At 44.7% G+C, this 15552-nt stretch overlaps 2 protein-coding genes across 3 annotated transcripts in view; one reads left to right on the top strand and one right to left on the bottom strand.

The window, feature by feature from the left end:
* Positions 1–6278, top strand: part of COQ8A (coenzyme Q8A) — a 47749-nt gene extending 41471 nt beyond the window's left edge. For both annotated transcript variants that reach the window (XM_082480177.1, XM_082480176.1), the window contains exons 11-15: positions 874–1015; positions 2638–2745; positions 3506–3571; positions 4314–4400; positions 4879–6278. In XM_082480177.1, the coding sequence (XP_082336303.1) occupies positions 874–1015; positions 2638–2745; positions 3506–3571; positions 4314–4400; positions 4879–5172 (697 nt within the window). In that variant the 3' untranslated portion in view covers positions 5173–6278. The remainder of the gene's footprint in view (positions 1–873; positions 1016–2637; positions 2746–3505; positions 3572–4313; positions 4401–4878) is intronic.
* A 2134-nt stretch (positions 6279–8412) lies between these two features.
* Positions 8413–15552, bottom strand: part of CDC42BPA (CDC42 binding protein kinase alpha) — a gene marked incomplete at its 5' end in the record, with an annotated part of 173733 nt that continues 166593 nt past the window's right edge. The window contains one exon of the mRNA XM_082480237.1: positions 8413–15030. Coding sequence (XP_082336363.1) covers positions 14899–15030 — 132 coding nt within the window. The 3' untranslated portion in view covers positions 8413–14898. The remainder of the gene's footprint in view (positions 15031–15552) is intronic.

The following is a 15552-nucleotide window of genomic DNA, read 5'->3' as shown; positions in this document are numbered from 1 at the left end:
ATGTTCACACTACTGCCTTCAACCTCTTCCATCTCTGTGCTTGTGTGTGAAATGCAGGAGAGGTTGCTTAACTTCAGGGGCAGTGGGGAGATGAATGCCACGCCCTGGGATGTAGCACAAGGGAAGAAAGGGTGTGTGTTTGTGGCCTGAGCTATCCCCTAGAATTACCACCTTGTCTAAACCAGGCATGTTTTCAGTTGGCTGAAACACGATAGCATATCCTCTCTCCTTCAGCACGAGCCTGTCTGTTTTGCCACATGAGAAGGTACCACAGTAACTACTGAGGCCAGGTTGCAGTGCTGTTCTGTGTAGTCTTATGTCAGCCTGTTGTAAGCTTCTCCCATCCTTTAGTCTAGGAGGTGTTTCAGTTCAGCTCTCATACAGCAATTAGCACCACCAGCACTGCCTGCTCCCTTGGCTTGCTGTAGCAGTGGGGTCCAGATTGTTTTTATGTGAAGGTTGGACCAGGGAGAGCTGCTGGAGGCTGGATGTCCCTCCTGTCCTCTGCAGAACTGCCCCACGGCATCGCTCCCCTTGGAAAAGGCCTGTTTTTTCCATGTGTGTAGTCTGGCCCTGAAGCAAAGTGGAGTGAGCAGAGGAACCCAGTGCCCCTTGATGTACCAGCCTGGTGCCCTCCTAATGTCACTGCTCTGACAGGAGATGTGACCTCAGGAGCTGGCAGCAGCTGTAAGCTGGATGGTTTCTGGTGACTTGATCCCTACCGTAACTGCTGAGGAAAACGGGTGCTGGCAGCCCCAGCCAGGGTGTGGGGAGAGGTGGTGTGAAAGGGCTGTGTGCTGTGCGAGGTGTTGCGGAGGGGCCTGGCTGCTTTCAGGGCTCCTAACCTTTTCCTCTCCTTTCTCCATTCCCTAGGGAGCTGCTGAAAGACCACCCCTTCTTTTACGTCCCAAGAGTAGTGGATGAGCTGTGCAGCAAGCATGTCCTGACCACAGAGCTGGTGTCTGGCTTCCCCTTGGATCAAGCTGTAGGTCTGAGCCAGGAGATTCGGAATGAGGTACAAACGATCACAAGGGTGATCTTACTTCTCCCCTCGCTCAGAGCAGCATGCTTGGCCTGCCCAGTGACTGCTATACCAGGGGATGCTTTGTGGAAAGGCAAACCCTGAGCAGCACAATGCAGGCTGGAGCTGGGGACTGCCTGGAGCCTTTCCGAAGATTTCTGTGTAGGGAATTTGGCAGTAATGTCAGAGTTCCTCCAGGCTGGTCTAGGCTTTGCAGTCTCCAGCATTCAGCAGGGAGGGGCTGGAAGGGGTGAATGGCAAGGGCGGCTGAAGGGGAGGTAGCCTAGCTGCATAATTCCTAGATGCCCTGTTTCTGACAACCTTAAGTTTGTGAGGGATTGCCAGCTAGTGGAGAGGGGTCTTATTCTGCAGTTGCTCTTTTGGGCAGGATTGCAGAATCATCTTGGTGCAAGCAGTTGAGTGTCATCTCCTGTGGGACTGACCTATGGGCTGCTGCACAGGGCTGCTGGAAAAGTACCTCTTGGTAAACAGGAGGGGGGTGTGGGGATGGGTAGGCGTTGGTGCTGAATATAGCAAGGGATTGGAGTGCTCTGGTGGGACAAGCAGCTGCTGTAGTAGCAGAAATAACTGTCCTGGTATTTGGATTTTTCTTTTTTTTTTGTTTGTTTTGGTGGGAGCTCTCAGCTGTTAGCAGGTCACTGGGGAAGAGGGCAGAATACGTTCCTCTAGATCAACAGATCTCAGTGTCACATCAGACTCAAAGCTATGCTACAGCTGGCTGCCTGTGACCCCTGAGCTGTCTGTTCTTAGGGCTTGTCCCCTCCAATGAGCTGTTGTATCATCAGGTCTGCTTTTAAAAGGCTGTGAGGTGGGGTGTTGCTGCAGGAACAGCCCTTCTTTCCTATAAGTGACTGGCCTGGCTGACCCACAGCCTTCTGACCCAAATGGCAGTGTCCTGTAGCAGGGTCTGGCTTGCATTTGGTGCTCGCCTCCTTCCCTCTTCAATATGATGTTTCACTGAGCTTGGCAGAAGCTGAAGAGGGGCAGAATGGGGCTGGCAGTTCTTCTGGTGAACAGGCTCCAGCTTAAATATCCTCACAGAAAAGCTCTCCTGTAATACGTAATTCAGCAGTGGGCTCTTCAGGGACTGCCACCCTTGCTTTCCTCATGCCTTTCAGTCCCAAGGTGTGGGTCTGCTGCCCTCCATCAAGCTGGGTCAGTGTTCAGCCCTTGAACTTGGCTGAGGAGAACACGGCGTGTGTGTGTATATCATCTAGTGAAGACCCTTTTCAGTAACGGTTTGGTCTTAGCTCTGTACCTTTTTTGGTAACTTTACAGGAGGAGACTCTCCTCTTCAGCTTCTTTGGGCCTTTAACTTAAAATGCCCTGGGACTGCATTCTATTCCCCCTGAGTTGCATTGGCTTCATTTGTGTGGCAACTGTGCTGCCTGCTAAGGGTGTCCCATGGCAGGTGTGTGCTGGGAGTTGCTGAGAGGTGCTCCCTCACCTCTTCAGGAGTTTTGCAGCATGGAGCAGATGATAGTTCCTACCAGTGTGGTGAAGTGTTCCCTGTTTGCTAATGCGCGCTTTAAATTAGATGCGAGTAGGGCTGGCTGCCCTCCTGACTTGCTTCTTTTTCTCCTTGTTTTTTCAAGATCTGTCACAACATCCTGGTCCTGTGTCTGCGGGAGCTGTTTGAGTTTAGGTACATGCAGACTGACCCAAACTGGTCAAACTTCTTCTATGACCCGCAGTTGCACAAGGTAAGCCCAAGCAGCCGCTCCTCTGCCTGTACAAGAGCTGCTTTTCACCAACTTTTGATTATTCCCCACTCCCGGAGTGTAAAGAGCCCTTACTGAGATTCTCTGATTCCTGTCCTTGAGCCTTGGGCAGGCAGGACAGTGAAACCTGTCCCTTTACCACTTGTTCTCACTTGCTCTAGGTGAAAGAGCAGGGCTCCTGCAGCACTGGCTGCCCATCTTTGGCCTTAGATCCAGTCACAGCTGCTTCCTTAGCCTCAGGGTCTGTTTTGAAGCTGGTCAGTGGGAAGATGTAGCTGGCAGTGCTCTACTAGAGCACTCCTGAGCCAAAGACTCTTTAACTGAATGCTCTTGTTTTGTGCTGTGCTGAAGATAAGGGTAGCAATTGCAGATGTCCTGCCTGTTGGTTTGGCTGCCCTCTTGTGCCCTGCAGGTCAGATGGAATTGCTTGTTCATCCTTGAGGTCTGCGTTTGAAAATGCTGGGAAAAGGTTCTGTGCTGCTCCATCCCCACACAGAAAGCCTGAGCAGAGTTATCAGCTGAGCAGGTGTGACAATGTGAGCACAGACCATACCTCCTCTGCCATGTACTAGTGCAAATGTTTGTGCTGCTGTCAGGGAATACAGGAATTAAGGGGAAGCTGAGCTGCAGGGGAAAGGCTCTCCAGCCAGCTAAGCTTCCTGAAGACATCAGGAATCTTCTTAAGGTCAGGCTGTACTTGAGTGGTTGACACCGTAATACAGATGGGCTTATCCATTTCCAGGTGGCCCTGCTGGACTTTGGAGCAACACGAGGGTTTGATGAGAAGTTCACAGATGTCTACATAGAGGTGAGGACTTGCTCCATGTCCTAGAGTGCTGCACTGGGGGTCGTCTTTGGGTATTTTGAAATTGTGCACATCCCTTAGCTGTATCACTTTGCACTTGAATCCACTTCGGGTTTGGAGGGAAGCAGGGCTGGAGGCCCTGTTCTGTTCCTGTTTCATCCCTTACCATAGGCTTCTGCATGTCTGCTACAAGCCTCTGGCTATCTGAGTTTGGATGTTTAAGTTGCATGACAAACGTGGAGAACTAATGTTGCTTACTGGGAGACTGAGGCAGCAGGATGTATCAGAGCACTCAGAATTCAGTCACTTTTATTTATTCATATGAGTGTATGCAGGAATTCACTGTCTCTTCCTGTGATTTCTAGCTTGCTTACAGACTGATAAATTTATGTGCTTCCTTTGTGATCACCATGTTCTGCACTTGATAAGCTGCAGAGGCCAGCAGATGTCACCTAAAGCTTCTCACACTTGGCTCTACTATTTTGTTGGGGGAGGGGCTGATTGATTTGTGAAACTTTTTTGATGTTTCTTAAATTCTCTGGGCTACGTGTAGCTTTGGAGAGCCAGGAGCTGTGTCTTTTTGCCAATAGCTCTTCAGGGGCCTGCATGTTGGCCAGTTTAAGATGAGGGCAGAGGCAAGGAAGTGAGCGGGCAGCACGTGCACCTGTAGCCTATGTAGTAGTCCTGTACTTGAAACATTTTTCAGACATCCCCTAGCTCTCCTGAAAGTGTTCCTCCTATTCAGGTAATCAAGGCAGCTGCTGACATGGACAGAGAGAGAGTACTGAAGAAGTCCATTGAAATGAAATTCCTCACTGGCTATGAAGTCAAGGTACGGAGCAGAAGGGTCTGCTATTAGTGGTGGCCGCTGATGGGTCTGTGGACTTTGCCAGATTTCTTGTGGCAAAAGTCAATGTCCTTCTCAAAGCCCTGTTAAGGATAAGGGAGGAGGGCAAAAAAAGTTTTGGCTTTTATTCTCTTACTTCCTTTTCAGGCTGGGAGCAGTAATGACAATACAACTAGCCCAAAAACTGCTTCCTTCTCTTCCCGCAGCAAGACCCTGCAGGTGGTAGACTACTGAAATTTGACTGGGCTGATGGCCTTCTGGAAGGCTTAGTTGCTTGAAACTGTATTTGAAACTGTATTAACCAAATGTTTACCAGTCTTGCTGAGGGCTAGAGGTTACCTTTGTTGTGGGATAGTTAAGTATTTCTCCTGAGCTGTTGCTGTTAGCGCTAGCATTTGTCCTTTTCCTCCCTGGTGGTTAAAATGGCTAGTGATATTACTTATGCCTCTTTCCTTTTGGGCAGGAAATGGAAGATGCCCACTTAAATGCTGTCCTCATCCTGGGAGAGGCTTTTGCATCTGAGGAACCTTTTGATTTCGGCAACCAAAGCACCACTGAAAAGATCCATGGTTTAATCCCAGTCATGCTGAAGCATCGGCTTGTCCCTCCGCCAGAGGAGACCTACTCTCTCCATCGGAAGATGGGGGGTTCTTTCCTTATCTGCACCAAACTGAAGGCCAAAATTCCCTGCAAAAACATGTTTCAAGAGGCATATAGCAAATATTGGAGCAGTAGGGGCAAGAAGCCAGAGGAGTAGTACAAATGAACCAACATGTCTTGTTCTGAGGGCGCAGTTCATCTGAGCCTTGCAGAGAGCGTTCTAGCCTCCCATGCGTTGCACCCCAGCTCTCAATCCTCTTGAGATGCAGCAGCCTGTGCCCTGGAAGCCAAGTGTGCATTTCATAAGGACAAAGCTGTTCTTTCACGCTGTGTCTGTCCTACACTGACTGCCAGTACAGTCCACAGCTTGCAGGAAACTATCATCTTCTTGAGTGCTTCTGTACTGTTTCAAGGCACCAGCCAACTACCTTGAATGCATTTTTAACATTGTGACGGTGGCTGCATATTGATTGGGTTTTATAACAAGTAGGGGAAGGAACAGCAGAATTTAATATTGAAACCCATTTGTAATTCTCAAACCTGTTTTTTAAAAACCTCTCTTTCATGCTAAGGTGGAATTCAAGTAGTTTTCATACTGTGAATTATAGAATGAAATGCTAAGGTGTACCCTTATCACAAACACATTCAGCACTTCCCTCCCATTTTTGTAAGTCAAGTGGTGGCAGTCTAAGAACCCTCCTGGATTTTACTGACAAATGCAAGGGGTGTGTTTGTGTGTGTGTGTACATAGGATGAAGTTTTACGCTTTCTGCCTCTTTTTGGCTTGCAAGCTAAACATAGGAAACATTTTAAAAATCTGAGAATTGAGTGCCAATATGTTTTAAACACACACCTACACTCACACAACCTATCTCAGTTCTGGGAGTCAAATATGTAATCAACAGAGCTATATCTGAGCACAAATAGTGGGATTCTTCACTGTCTGGTAGGTATCAGCTTTCCTGAGGGCAAGTTAGATAAGCTACAACTCTGACACCAATTGCTTGCTGGATTCCTAACTAAGAGTCTAGTCTGTCTGTCTCCCTGTTTTCCTGTGATGCAGAACTTATGGCAAGGCAGACAAACACGTAGTGTCTCTCATGAGCATTTCAAGCTTTTGCTGAAATGTCACACATTTAAAACCAGACGCACAGTTTTAAACTATTGGAGTCAAGCTAGGAAATTTACTTTCTTAGATTTTTGTACAAAGCCTGTACCTGTACGACTTCCTGGTTTCAATAAAAAAGTGCTTGTGCGGTGGGCCTTCTGCCTGCAGTTTTTTTTCATCTTCTGGGGCAGTAATGAATAGCCAAATAAACCATGTCCTGTTCTGTAGGATAAACAGGAGTGGAGCAGAAGGAGATGCTTCCAAGTCCCCTCTTGTTGCAGGTGTTCTTTGCTGAAAGAATTGCTACTACCCTTGTAAAGCAAAGCCATGTATCTATGGCCTGGTTATTCCTTCATCTTTCCATTGCAGCTGTGTCACTAGTGCTAACAGTGATGGTGACAAGCTTACCAGGAGGCAGGACATCAGACTGAACATCTGTCTGGCCATGAAAATCCCTAGTAATTGACTTGTTTTCTTGTCTTCCTTTGTTTTAATCACTCTATTAGCAGTCTCCTGGACACAGTTTTTTTGCCTTTCTTCTACTTGTGAAGCAAGAGTGACTTTTGGAGTTGATGCTTACCTGGTGCTAGTAAAACAGATGTCCTTATCTGGCAAGTGCCAGGTATTTAGCAGCAGGCTCAGCTGGTCCTACTCAGTTAACACAGCCCAGAAATGCAGAGGTTGTATGACCTTAAACTTCAGTACATAAGAAATCCTGGCTGCTGACACTTCCAGAGGTAAAGAACAGGTAAGTGAATAAATGGTCTCTCTCAGGAGGGACCTCTGAGAAATACAAAACAGGTTATTGTTATTACCTTTATTGCAAGATCATAAACATTTAAACTGTTTCTTTTAGGACTTGGTTGAGAAAGATCCAGTGCTGTTGAATTCAACTAAAAGTACTGATCAGGTTATTCCTAACCCTTTGAGAGGAGTGAACTCTGCTGTTCAGTGAAGTAATAGCTTTGCATTAAGCTATTTAACTTTGTACACTGATAGAGTAACTTTCCTTGTTGTTTTGGGTTCTGATAGACACTGGATCTAGACCTTGCAGCTGTAAAAACAGTGGAATTGTTTCAGATGTTAAATGCTTATGTTAAAGATTAAAAAGCAAAGTATAAAAAGCTGACAAGGGAATTGGATTAGGTGAGCTTCAGAGCAAAATTTATGAAACTGAAGATTCAGAGCCAGTATGCTCAGAGAACTTGCAAAGGCGGCAAAATAATATGAATAGCATTAAAGTTCCCTTTTCCAGTAAGCACAAGTAGGTGAGATTGGTATGCGCTTGTTCATGTGACCACAGATCTTTTGTATATCATGCTGGGGCATGAGTGTTTAACTCTCAGCAAACATTTCTCTTCCTTTGAGAGACAGCGTGTTTAATAACATCGAGCTGAACAATGGAGTTGTTTTGCATTTGCCTAAAGGGTAGCAACTAGCAGAAGGCAAGATGTTTATTTGGAGAGCTAATTAGAGCCCTCCATCCCTAATTCTCCTGGCCTTTTGTGTATGTTCTAAAAGCATTAATAGTTTCTATAGTTTTGTCCAGAGAGATTGGTGACCTGTGGAATTGCATGTCAGTGTAACAGCAGTGGAGAAAAAGTAAGCCAGAAAGACTGTGCTCTGGCTTCAACTCAAAGAAGTCATGACATTTTACAGTGAGCAAAACCACTTGATCTCACTACTGCTTGCTCTGTAAAAGCTAGTGCATTTGCTTGAACAACACATGTAGGTTGAGGATATGAATGTTTCTCTGCTGCAGCAAGCTTCTAATTTCTAGAAAAATCCTCTTGCAGAAAACTGTTCCACAGGGCAAGCTGGAGGTTAAATCTGCTTCGCTGAAGACAGGGATTTGTCACAGAATCACAGAATCACGGAATTTTCAGAGTTGGAAGGGACCTCTAGAGATCATCTAGTCCAACTCCCCTGCTAAAGCAGGATTGCCTAGAGAACATTACTCAGGACTGCATCCAGGCGGGTCTTGAAAATCTCTAGAGAAGGGGACTCCACAACCTCCCTGGGCAGCCTGTGCCAGTGCTCTGTCACCCTCACCGTAAAGAAGTGTTTCCGTGTATTTGAACGGAGCTTCCTGTGTTCTAACTTGTGCCCATTGCCCCTCGTCCTGTCACTTGGAACCATTGAAAAGAGCCTGGCTCCATCCTCCTTCAACCCACCCTTTAGATACTTGTAAGCATTAATAAGGTCTCCCCTCAGCCTTCTCTTCTCCAGGCTAAAGAGTCCCAGCTCTCTCAGCCTTTCCTCATAAGGGAGGTGCTCCAAGCCCTTAATCATCTTAGTTGCTCTTCGCTGGACTCGCTCCAGCAGTTCCCTGTCCCTCTTGAACTGGGGAGCCCAAAACTGGACACAGTATTCCAGTTGTGGCCTCACCAGTGCAGAGTAGAGGGGGAGAATGACCTCCCTCGACCTACTGGCCACACTCTTCCCTATGCAGCCCAGGATTCCATTGGCCTTTTTGGCGACAAGGGCACATTGCTGGGCCATGGATAATTTACTGTCTACCACAACCCCCAGATCCTTCTCCAAGCTACTTCCCAGCAGGTCCGTCCCTAACCTATACTGGTGCCTAGCATTCTTCCTCCCCAGGTGCAGGACCTTGCACTTGCTTTTGTTGAACCTCATTAGGTTCTTCTCTGCCCAGCTCTCCAGCCTGTCCAGGTCACGCTGGATGGCAGCACGGCCCTCTGGGGTGTCAGCCACCCCACCCAGTTTGGTATCATCAGCAAACTTGCTGAGGATACACTCTGTCCCCTCATCCAGGTCATTAATGAATATATTAAACAAAATTGGACCAATTGTCCATTCTAAAGAACCAAGATTCAGGCTACATGTGGTAGCAGTGATTTTTCCTACCTTCTTTGTCAACTTGGTTGCTGCATCAAAACAGAAAATGAATGCTGAGGAGCTGAACAGGAAGCCTGTCATGCAGTTCAGTTTCTGCTTTTCTAATGTTCAAATCCCTTGACAATAGAAGGCCCATTTCCCAAGACCTTCACAGCTGTGAGGGTGCAACTATGGAACACTGGGAGATCAGAAATATAGCACTGATTGTAAAAGTCAGAGCACAGGAAACAGATGGTATTTCATAGAGCTACAGGGGGTAGGAGAGACTTGCAATGGCCTAAATGGGATCAGCCCACGGGCTTAAATCCACATAAGCTAGAGTGGGGTGCTGAGAAAGTAATAATTTTGACTGAGGGAGAGGGACAGGATCAGATGTTTCTGTGCAGTAAGGCAGCCTGTGGCCTTGTAAGAAGCGGGAAGCATGCTGACTGTTCCTGGAGGGGCTTGCTGGTGGTTTTTGGTAACGGGAGAATGCCCAGTCTGGCACTGTTGGCAACACAGGATCAGTAACTGCATAGTCCTGTATTCCTGCTGCAAGGAGGGGGTGATTGAAGCATGTAATCAAAGCCAGGACTTTTACAAACAGGGTAATAATGGAGAGGAAGATGTCCCAACAGACAGTCTCTGGTATGAAGCAAATCCTAGGCTGAATTGTGAAGAACTGGTGGACAATGGGAAAAGGTCAGGGCACATGCAAAACTTCACAGGTATTCTGAGATGCGCTTAAAGATGCACAAAAGTCAATTTGATGCTGGTAGCTCAGAAATAAGTAAGAATCCAGCCTCGAACACTAGGAAAGATGAAACATTTGATGTGTAACTAAATGAAGGAGGAACATCAGAAACAATGACTACAACTATTGACACAGAACAGATGACCTAAGAAAAAGGCTAGGGGAACTGTACTTGATGAGGTAAAATATACTAAGGTGTAAGGTGGCTTGACTTTGAATCTTCAAAAAGGGGCTGGTGATTTTTTTCTGAAAGCTGTTAGAGATAAATCCGTTTTCTCATATATGCCTTTTCTTCCCACTGTGTATTTGTGCAGATGTGTTACAACATGCTGGTTTTATCTTCAAGAACACTATTTCCTCCTCAAAGCTTAACAACATGAGGAGGTAGGAAAAAAAGACAGAACCTCTGCATTTCTAACAGTTCCCTGTTTTATTGCAGTACATCAAAGTAGGTTAATATTAAGTGTGTTACCAACATAAAATATTGGTGGGAAGTCATTTTTACATTGTTGACTTTTCCACCTTAAATATTTCTGTGCAAAAGAATCTACATCATTGTTCTGTAGCAGAGAATCTCTTACAATGTCCCCTACAACATTGAGGGCATTTAACAAAATAGTGAGAAGAGGCAAAAAGCAGAATCTTTCCCCCACACGCACACTTGTCAGCTTTTATACTCTAAAACAAAAAAGTGATTACATCTATGCCATGCAAAACTGTACAATAATATTACAATGAAAAACCTAAAAAACATTTTAAAAATAAATGATATGAAACTGTCATACATAAAAAGGCAGGTATAATTGCTCTGAAATACCAACACTGGTTTCTTTGTGGATTTCTTCCCTGTGGATGAGACTTTCTTAAATGCTGAATGAAAATAGGTCATAGTGAGCTGCAGCCGGAATGAAAGAGAAAGTAGAGTTGGAATTTAGACTGGAAAGCCTGCAGCAGAGCAGTTTCTGGGGGTGTTTATCAAATACAGTGTGAACACAAAGCACGTGGAAGGGTGCAGTTTGTGTTAGTGCAGAAAGTTGTCCCATTTCCTCCATGGAACTGACTCCTATTAACAAAAAAAAACACAGCAGAAGCTACTATGTGCCACTTTGATTCTCAGACTAAGGCTCAGGAGGTATGGGTACTTGCGCTGCAATAAATTTTACCCTTAATGTGTTCCTTTAAAAATTAAACAACCTTCCTTCATGAGCATGTTTGTCCTGTCATTCATTCAGGGTCTGGTCCATGCAAGACAATATGGTGCCAGAATCTGTTTCTGTGCTAATACTCCAACTGGTTTTGAAAGGCTGACACACTCTGTGAACTAGTTTGGTACAGTTAAACTACATTTCTATAAATACACTATGCTTTTTAGACTTTTTTGGTATGACAAGACCCTTAACTTCCCTCTGCCATATACCTGAGAATAACACACACCTGGCTTATAATTTTATCAGAATCAAATCAAAAAAATAACATTCCTGACTCAGTTTTGAAACTCGTTTAAATGGGCAAAATGCACATTCATAAGAAGCCACAGCAACTAACTGAGAGGAAAAGCAGCAACTATTTCACCACAGCCTCAGGAATGTCTTTTAGAAACCACCAGGTCAAAGGTGGCAATAGAGAAAAGAGTATTATAACCCTGCTTTTGGGTTTATGAAATGTGGAAGGAAGCCACATACCTGTGTGTGCACATGTGCAGGGGAAAACTATTTACCAAACCTTTTTCATTCTATAACCTGGAATCCTTAGTAGCTGCCTGAATCTATTCAGATCCTTTGTTGCCATCAAAAGAGACCAAAAAATGCAAAAACCCAACAACCCATACGTTTAAGTAGTGTCAAAAATGCAAACACCTTCAGTCTCAGCCAAAAGGAAAAAATCAGCTAGATATGTACTGTGTACAGAGAACATATGCTACAGTCAAAAATTCAATGGGAGTTTTTAAGCTCCCTGAACAAAACACAGCCCTCTAACTGTGAAGCTGAAGCAATGCTACAGTGCAAAGTAGCAAACATCAAACCTTAGGAGACAACTGTCTTTGAGATACCAGTCAAGCGTCTTACAGTTCAAATGACCAAGTTACTTTTCCTAGCCCAATGAGTATTTCAAAAGCTCAGCTACAGTAAGCATATGTTTTCAGTATTCATACCAACAAAAAAAGATGAGTGCGGTTTAAAATTGAGTGTATAATCAAATGGTCCCCAAATATCTAAAACTATTCAAGTCCTAGAACAATTTTTCTCTTTTCAAATAAGTGATGTGGTCATTTGCTTTTCAACTGAGAGAACAGTTGCTGTTTCTCTTTTGAACAGATGCGTATAAAAATGCACAGTACCAAACTAATGATTAAATATAGTAATCCTAAAGGAGACTGCCAAGGCTTAGAAACTGTGGTGTACAGTGTAGGCCTGTGGAGCTCTCATCCTCTAGAGCTTAGTTTTGTAACACAGCTGACCTACGCTCTGCCTGAAAATGTCAGTTTTTGATACCAATAGATTGCAGGCACCATAACAGAGTAAACACAGGGGTTTACTTGATTTAATTGTTTGCTGTATCGTGGCTCTTTGGGTTCCATTTTCAGATAGAGCGTTAGCTCAACTGCAAAAAAAAAAAAAAAATCCACAAAAAAAGTCCTGTGACCCTCTCTCAGGGGACTGTCACGCAGGCTGCTCTATCTTAGATGACTGCTGTTTAAATGCCTTCTCTCAACATCAAAATAAGATTAATGTTTAAATACAACATACAGTAAATACAAAACTAGTCTGCAAAGGCTTTGAAAAGTGTGTGGACATGCTTCACCAAAAGGAGGGAATTGTGGGGAAAAAGCAGTGGCTATACTTGAAGCTTTTATATTATGCAGCCTTTAAAAAGAAGCTGATGTGGAATTTCAATAACGCCAATAACGCCCTGCCTATCTGTCCCTCAGAAAGACTGAAAACTTTTCTGGAAGGAATCAATTTCCAGTGCTTAGCTGTTTGCTAAAGCTTTTAATATTAAATGCCAGGCTTGCAAAAGTAGTAGATTTGAAGCGAAAACAAACAACGCAACTAGCTTGCTACTCTGAAAAAATGAAATAGGAGAGAGACAGGCTTTTGATATGATGGTTTCTAAAATAATTTCTTGAATTCCTGTCCCAAAATAACATTGAATGAGCTTAAACGTGGACAAGCCTCTTGATTCGGAGTGAAAGAGAAATCTTATCTAGGAGACCTAGCATGATTAAACGGATTAGATGATCTGCGTCTCACTCCCTATTTCACATTTAGATCATACATGGAAATTACTGTACATGGTTTGAACTTGCCCATAACTTCTATTAGGGAAGACAGAAACTGGAAAACTCCAAACATCTCTATGTGGGTGAAACATTATATACTGCTGACTGCAAGAATATGCAATGGTTTAATAAGAGCCATAACACGTGTCTGAAACCCACAAAAAACAGTATTCTAAATACAAAAAGCCCTTAGATGTTTGAGTATGGTCATAGTATAAAGCCAGCAACAACACTACTGAGAAGAGAGGCTCATTCGAACACACTCCCAAATGAAAAACACATCTGCCTTGCTAACTAAAAAGAAGAGACATCTTCCTCTTACCATCCATTTGTACATCAGTCTGCCACTTTATTCTGTTTCTGTTGACTGCGTGACCAGCTTCAGCTTTTTATTTATTTTTGCAACTTCAGTGGGCTCTGTCTTCCACCGTAATACTTCCTGCCCTCCAACCTGACCTGCTATTGGAACCAAACAGCAGGTGAGCACATAGAAACAACTGCAAATTGCACAAACCCACAGCCCGGGCAGGAGGGAGAGGAAAACCAACCTTGCCAGCACGGCAGTTGTGGGTGACTAGGCATCTTCGTCTACCACAGTGTGAACAGTGTGAGGTCAGTCTTCAAGGTTCTTTGTTGCTACAGTGACAGCATAGCCAGCCACGGCTAGCTTCAGGCTAAGGGCACTCATTTGGCTGATGTATATTAGCAACTAGTATTTGGTAACAACAGTAACAGTTTTCTGGTTAGGGATGGTCAAGGAAATGTGGAAGACTGCTCCCTTCTGAGTTAAACCTGGTCAAAGGCTGACCCAGGGAAACAGTTTTCCTGCTGAATCCTGCTGCACTGAACTCCCTTGCTGCCTTAAGGACCTCTACTGTAGTGTGCTATAAGGTTCCTCAGCTGCACGGCTAGCACACAAGAAACTGGGGCAGCCACCTGGCTGACTGGTCCCCTCGGTCATCGGGGCAGGGGGTTGCTTTCCAATCATTGTCATTTTTGCAAAGGATGGGGATTAACACGAAAGTAGGAATTATAGCTTCAGTTATGCTACCACCACAAGTAAAGAAATGTGAAAGCACTGCAGGGACCTCTCCTGGCAGTGCAGTGAGTGCTGCGCAAAAGGAACATCTGTCCTGCAAAAGGTTTTAGGCCAGGCCTCCAAGTCTGTATATTACCAAGCATGAAAACAGGGACAACACAAATCTTAAATTAAAGGCTCTCTTAAATAAGCATCCATCTTCTGCTGCATACACAATGCTTTTTTTCTTTGAATATATACATACGTATTTTACTCTAACATCTGCGTATTTATTTAAACTCTGTACTGTAGTAAAATATGCATCATTTTAATCAATAAGGATTTGCTGGCGACAATCAGATTGACATTCAAACGTGGTGGCTGAAAGCTTTTATGTGCCTCTGACATACTGATCATTCCCCATGCAGGGGAAGGAGTCTCTGTGCTACTTTTGTACAGTACAACGAGCTATTGTATGAAAACAAAATCCCTCTGAATTTTCTCTTGTTGATACTGGTCTGGTCTACTTAAGCTACTTTTTGGGAAGTGGAAGGGGGGTGGGATAAATGTGTCTTTAAAAATGAAGCAGCTGTAACCACAAAAATGAAACCAGCACTAATACAAATCTACGGCATCTGATATTTACCAACACCCTAGCTTTGCTCATTTGCTGCTGTCAAATCTGGGGAAGGGAGGGTGAGGCAGTGCCAAACAGTGCTGAAGACAACCAGCTTTTACCTTCCTCTGTGCCCCACTCCCAGATCACTTTCGGACAGGGAATGGGGAGGGTTAGGATGATGAAGGTGAGAACTGGAACAAGTGAAAGGGACAGCCATGGGGACAGCAAACTGCTGTGATGTCAAATCTGAATGCTGAAGCAGTTCATGAGTCCCAACTCACGTGGTCAGAGCTCTCCAGGGAGAGGCTCTTGGTCTTGTGAGGAGAAACCGGACTGGGAGGGCTGCTAAGGTTGGAGCTGTTCGATGCAGTAGAGTGTCTCGGAGAGTCTGAGTCCTGCAGCCCAAAGACACAGAAGAACACCAGTAAGTAACAGGATAGCAAGTTTGAGAGTGACTGAGGGTGCCTGAGCAACAGGTGACTGGATTCAAAGGTCTCCGTGTATTTTGCTTGTGTCCAAAAATACTGAGGAATATTTTTCTGCTCAGAAGTTCCTGGTCTAGGGAGAGTTAAGAGTAAGCAGTCAGACCACTCTGTTTCAGCAGGCATAACTGACGCTGACACAAACACAGCATCTGCGGGATTCTTGCAGTCTGTATGTTGCCGAGGGCCTCTTATTCAGCAGAGTATGCAAATTTGGGTTGCCTGTGAAGTTACAATGGCTCCTGCCTTTTCACAGATTATGATCTGTGATGCTCTTGCACTAAACTGAGGAATTTTTATGGTATGGACTTCATCACAGCTACCTCTTCTATGTCACTCCCAGGATATTAATTCAAAGCATCCTAATCAAGTTACTCCAGTTGGATCTTCCAGAGTACAGAAGAATGCAACTGTGTCTCAGCTTAAGTTTGGGTT

Source organism: Vanellus vanellus (genome assembly GCF_965231255.1).
Source record: "Vanellus vanellus genome assembly, chromosome: 3".
In the NCBI taxonomy this organism is placed as follows: domain Eukaryota; kingdom Metazoa; phylum Chordata; class Aves; order Charadriiformes; family Charadriidae; genus Vanellus; species Vanellus vanellus.
Note: the sequence above shows the minus strand (reverse complement) of the source record. Positions and strands in the feature narration are given on the sequence as shown.